Genomic DNA, 1727 nt, shown 5'->3' with positions numbered 1-1727 from the left:
AGGGGAGTTAATTGGATCCTTCCCCTGTTTGTGCCACTTGCCTCTCACCCCCGATACAAATTCTCTCTAGTTCTGCCCCTTTTCTCTCTGTGTCTCACATGGGCTATAAAATCTGGGGAGATTCCCCCCTCTTTCCCCTCAAATGATCAGCTCTCTCGTCTCCACTGATTTCCCCCATTCTCTCCATACTTCTCAAATGTCCATTGAAAATCTCCTCCCATTTCGGGGAGTTTCCCCACCCATTTTATCTGCACTAATTTGTGTTTGTTTAGGTGGGAAATTGTTGCCCTGAGTCAGGGATCGGGGGCTGTTCAGGGACCCCTGAGACACGGCTGACTCGGGAGTGCGGTCGGATGGGGTGTCCGTTCTCTGCTGGCAGCAGGGTGGGGGAAAGGAGGAGCCATTGTCCTCCCTGGAGCCTGCCCAGCCCCATTGGTTCTGCTGGTAGAAACCTCCTGATCTGAGATTTCTGCAGCCTGGAGGACAAATCACATGAGAACAGTTTCCATGAGATTGCAGGTGGCTCTGAATCAGAGCTGGAAAATAGCCCCTTCCTGGCAGGGATCTGACCCTCAATAAAACTTTAGACTAGGGGTTCATCTCAAACCCTATAACTCGAAGTGCTGGTATGAGGTAGTTTGATTTCCAGATCCAGGGACCACCAGCATTAGTTCTCTACTGAATCAATATTCCATGGCCCTCAATATACCAAGGGAATGGGAACACTGGGTACTGAGGAAAAAAAACACCTTTGGTTCTGCTCCTTTCTAGCATTTTGTTCAGAGAATTTGTTACTGGGGAGGCTGGAAAAGTCTCCCTGTGGACTTAGCCTGGCAGGGGGTGGGCAGGTCTACACTGGAATAAAGAGATCAAGCATTTTCTCAGCATGGCTGAATCTAGGATTCTGTCTGCAGGGAAAGGACCTGGGGGAATTGTGAGGTGAAATTAACTAAACCCTGTTCTGAAATCTCCAGAACTGCCCTTCTCATCGTGCCAGGCTGCAGAACGGTGTCCGTGTTTTGCTCCAGTTCATCTCCTCCTCCCTTGGGACAGGGAAGAGAAATGGCTGCAGAGGAGCCCGTTCAGGTAGGGATTATTGGAGGGTTGTTGGTGGGTTCCTGCAGGAGGGAGAGGGACAGCAAATACACCGGAGATGGGAAGGTTTGCACAGTCTGGTTTGGAGGTTGGAACGGGGCAGGAAATGCAGAGGGTGGAGAAAGGGAGGAGGACAAGGTGTGGCAAACCTGCTGGGAGTTGTTTAATAAGTGGTCTAGATTCTAGGAATAGACCATTGAGGTTTGGAGGTGGAAATGATCTAATTTGTTGAACAGAAAATAACCCAGCTAGGAAAACAGACCAGACGCATAGTGCTGGAGCGTGACCCAGTGCTGTGAGATATGAAGGGGGCACCCACCAGTCAGGCTTAGAGGAAATTCCCCTCCCTTCATATCCAGCGCCTCACAATGAGGAGGGTGTTGAGCTTCCTACCAGGCAGCTCTCCCTGGATCCTGCCAGGGGCTCCAACTTCTGCATCAGTCTGTGGCTAGTAGGTGTGTGATGGATCTGCTGGGACAGACAAGGGGCTCTCTCTTCATCCTCTCACCCTGGTATTTCCTGGATGTTCTGAGTGGAGTTGGGGTGGGATTTTGACTGCGATGCTCCCATTTGATTGGCTTGCAGTTAAAAAGGTCGCAGAGCAGTTTTTAAACTAAGGGCTGGGGGAAAGG

At 50.7% G+C, this 1727-nt stretch overlaps 2 protein-coding genes across 5 annotated transcripts in view; one reads left to right on the top strand and one right to left on the bottom strand.

Annotated features, from left to right (window-relative positions):
• LOC116826596 (uncharacterized) overlaps positions 1-221 on the bottom strand; it is a 4268-nt gene extending 4047 nt beyond the window's left edge. The window contains exon 1 of the mRNA XM_032783417.2: positions 190-221. Within this exon, the coding sequence (XP_032639308.2) occupies positions 190-221 (32 nt within the window). The remainder of the gene's footprint in view (positions 1-189) is intronic.
• Positions 1-1727, top strand: part of LOC116816480 (uncharacterized) — a 560774-nt gene that overhangs the window by 514359 nt on the left and 44688 nt on the right. The window contains exon 1 of one of the 4 annotated variants that reach the window (XM_032783415.2): positions 1000-1086. The exons of the other annotated variants lie outside the window; for them this stretch is intronic. Within the exon in view, the coding sequence (XP_032639306.1) occupies positions 1063-1086 (24 nt within the window). The 5' untranslated portion in view covers positions 1000-1062. Of the gene's footprint in view, positions 1-999; positions 1087-1727 lie in introns of those variants that run through there. 4 annotated transcript variants of the gene reach the window in all.

Source organism: Chelonoidis abingdonii, chromosome 11 (assembly GCF_003597395.2).
Source record: "Chelonoidis abingdonii isolate Lonesome George chromosome 11, CheloAbing_2.0, whole genome shotgun sequence".
NCBI classification, from domain to species: Eukaryota; Metazoa; Chordata; order Testudines; family Testudinidae; genus Chelonoidis; species Chelonoidis abingdonii.
Note: the sequence above shows the minus strand (reverse complement) of the source record. Positions and strands in the feature narration are given on the sequence as shown.